This window comes from Gracilinanus agilis, chromosome 3, assembly GCF_016433145.1.
Source record: "Gracilinanus agilis isolate LMUSP501 chromosome 3, AgileGrace, whole genome shotgun sequence".
In the NCBI taxonomy this organism is placed as follows: domain Eukaryota; kingdom Metazoa; phylum Chordata; class Mammalia; order Didelphimorphia; family Didelphidae; genus Gracilinanus; species Gracilinanus agilis.
Window position 1 is genome coordinate 180,727,056 of NC_058132.1, and position 3,628 is coordinate 180,730,683.

Genomic DNA, 3,628 nt, shown 5'->3' on the forward strand with positions numbered 1-3,628 from the left:
TCTCTCTCTCTCTCTCTCTCTCTCTCTCTCTCTCTCTCTCTCTCTCTCTCTCTCTCTCTGTGTGTGTGTGTGTGTGTGTGTGTGTGTGAAGGTGTAGGGTATAAGAAGGCTAGAAAAATAAACTGAGGGGTGGGAGGGAGGGAGAAGGGGTTGATTATAGCTAATGTCAAGCAGAAGATATATTTGATCCTGAGAGTATAGAGAGACCTGAAGTTTATTGAGTATGGTGATAACATGGTCAAATCTGAGATTTGGGAAAATTGCTCTGACAGCTAAATGGAGGATGGACTGGAGTGGGAAAAAAGTAGTGGCAGGCATTGTACTAAGCACTGAGGATACAAAGAAAGTTAAAAAGTGTCTGTCCTCAAGGAACAGCATGTAAATTGATAGGTGCATAGAAATTATATATGTGGTAAATTAAAAGTAACCTTAGAGAAGATATATATTTTCGGGCTTCATGATATAGAGTAACTTTTAAAAATCAAAGTCGTCATCAACTAGCAATAGGAAATACATTAAATTCTAATAGTGTATGAATAAATACATTAGAAAGAAAACTTCTCTTTGATGTTCTTTATCTTAAGTCAGCATTTCTGAATCAGTAACTGCTGCTGCCTCAGGACCACAGTTATAAATGTGCTAGGTCACTCTGGGTTTTAGAAAGGAGGTTCTTTGGAAAACAGAAAAGAAGGATCAACTTTCATCAGAAGTAAAAGTACTATACAGATACTTTCACTAATCAAGGGGCCTAGTTTATTACTCTGTGCATTGTATAAACTGCCTTTTCAGAAAGCCATAGTCAGTTTGAGTGCCCTCACATTAATTACCAAAGGTTTTTCAGAAACACCAAAGCAGGATATTATCTTAAGTCTTTCCAGAAATAGAGCAAGACTTTTCTTTTAATAAAATACATTGTAAAGAATCAGAAAACATTACAAACAAAAAGGGTGGGAGAGAACTTTGGGGTAAAGAAAAAACTTTGGGGTAAAAGAAAGAAAAAAAGAAAAGTAGTCTTCAGAGGGCAGACAAAGTTATACTAGAGAGTTGGGAGGGTGAGGAAGGAGTATCTTCTCTAGTTTTCTTTCTCCCAAAGTCAAATCCTTAAATAACTTCTAACTATTCATCCCTAGAATAAGGGTATTGCCCTCTCCAGTACTCTTGACCTTATGTTGGCATCAACCCCAAAGACTTTTCCAGGCCTTCTGAAGTTTTTTGTCCTGAAAAACCAAGGTTTTACTTCACTATATTAACTCTCTAAGTACCATGAGGGCTCTGTGCCCATCATGATGCCCCACAGCTGGAGAAGAGAGATTCTTTGGGAAATGTTTCCAAGACCAACAAACATATTTTTTTTTGCTTATGATCAAAAAAGATGTTTTAAACATGAGTCTATCTTCCCAAGGAATATGGTGGGAAATATATTTGGGTGTATGGTATTATGATTCAAAGTCTTCATCCATCAAAGTTTAAGATTCTCAGGGGTGCCCAGCCTGATCAGCTCTGATGGATCAGCTGGAGGACAAGAAGTCACACTAGAATAAGAGTAGGGAAAGGAAGATACAGACCAGGTATGATAGGTGGAAGGTGGATTCGAGTTTCAGCCCAAAGGGAGGGTTCTTCTAGCACCCAATCCAGCATACGAAAGCTACAGGAGAAGCTCTCCTAGTACTTCTCTCCTCTTTAACTGCTAAACCTACCTGGAAAAAGAAAACTCGAAAAAAGTATCTGGTCCTTTTATTTCTCAACAGAATTTATCCTCAGTTAGCAAAACAAGTTTGGAGGAAAGTTAGTCCATTCAAGTACAGAAGAATACAAGCACATAAACATGCATCCAAAACATTCAAAAACATACATAGGTACACTCATCACCAATAGGCTGATAAGAACAGTTTGTCAATGTCTTTCTACTAATATCTGTTATCTCTGCCTGTCTTTTCTTACTCTGTTACCATGTCTCTGCCTCCATGTCTTTGCCTTATTTTCTGTCTCTGCATACAAGGAAACACACACTTAGGCTCTTACATGTCCGCACCTCTTGAACTCCTCCCTCCCCTGGACAGTGCCCAGCACTCACATGCAGGGATAGTAGCCATAGGGAGGAAGAGCAGTGGGCTGCTGTAGGGAGTTGTCCTCACAAAGCTCAGAGTCGATGAGCAGGTAGTCCTGGCTCTCATTGCGACGAGCCCCGGTTCCAGGAGTGCAGACCCTCCGAGGGCCATAGGGAGAGCCCTGATTCATGGCCCGTGCTTAGCCAGGACGGTCACAGGGCACCCTGGGGCAGTACAGCCCTGGCCCTGACTGTAGCCCAGAGTCCTCGGAACAGAACACGAGGTTTAAGGTGCCTCCAAGTGAAGTCTCAGCCTCCTGTGCTGGAGCGAGGGCTGACCCAAGGGCCCTGCTAGATGCAGAACAGGCTGACTCTTGGAGAAAAGGGTTGAAAGCACTGATGCGAGGAAGGCGCACGCTGCTTGAGGCTCCTGCCCAGCAAGGCAATCCGGAGAGCAGACAGGAAGCTAACTGTCTCCTCTCCCAACCCGGCGGACCTTAGGAGCCCCACGGGAAGCAAGCAAGCGCTCCTCGCTTCCCCAGGCAGGGCAGAGCACGGGCAGGCAGGCGGGGTCACTGAGAGAGCGGAGCGCTCTCTCTCGCTCTCTAGAGAGAAAACCAAGAGAAAACCCGAGTGATGAAGAGTTACTATGTCAACCAAGACTATCCGCCCCCCCCCCCCGATTCCCCGCCTTCTTCCCCCGCAGCCCGCGTCATGCTCCTGTCGTCTGTCCCACCTTCAAAGGGAGCCAAATGGGTCCCTGGAACTACTGGGGTGAAGTTGGCGCTTCTTCCCTGGGGCTCAGACTTGCTGGGACGGGACGAATTCGAAGGGATCAAAGCAGGGACAGTTTCTGAGGTCCAAGCTCTGCCCTCACTCAAATATTTCGATAACACCATCAAACCCGGCTCTCTTCAGGGTGATTTTTCTTCCGTAGGCAACTCGAAGAAGGAAGTCCAGGCGTTCCAAAGGTTCCGTGTCGTCTGCCCCTACGTGGGCAGCTTTGTCTTTCCGTTATACTCTTTTGCAGTTTCCTTGTCCCCCCACCTATAAATGCCACGACCTTGCTCTAAAATATACAGCACATACCCCATAGACCTCTGCAAAGGGAGGCAAATGAAAAAAAAAAATTAAAGATAAAACAAAATGTACAGCAAACATTCCATTAATATTTTCTTTTCAAATGATGATAATGTTTAACAACTTAGAGACTTTGTGAGTTGTACCTAGATTTCATTCCCTTTGAGGGCTATATCTGTTTCTCTTGGTTCTCCATAAAACAGTAAGGTAAAGAGAGTGCAGATAAAGGAATTAGGGCTCCAACAGTTTAAGTGACCAGCTCAAAATCAACGGACTAGGGTTATAAACAACCCAGATTTGAAACCAGATTATTAACCCCAGGCACTTTCCACTCTGGTCATGTTTGCTTCTTAAGGGTAGAAGAAAAGTATCATTGCACGGGAATAAGGGCTATGTTATCTCATTTCTTGAGTTTTATTATTTCTGTTTTACAGATGAGGAAACATAGGGCCAAAGAACCTAAATGATTAGGCAAAAGCTAGTATATTAAACAGAAAAGAC

General features: G+C 43.7%; 1 protein-coding gene across 1 annotated transcript in view; it reads right to left on the bottom strand.

Moving 5' to 3' along the window:
• Positions 1–2,238, bottom strand: part of TRPC6 (transient receptor potential cation channel subfamily C member 6) — a 138,289-nt gene extending 136,051 nt beyond the window's left edge. Inside the window, exon 1 of the mRNA XM_044666247.1 lies at positions 2,075–2,238. Within this exon, the coding sequence (XP_044522182.1) occupies positions 2,075–2,238 (164 nt within the window). The remainder of the gene's footprint in view (positions 1–2,074) is intronic.
• Positions 2,239–3,628: the final 1,390 nt, after the last annotated feature.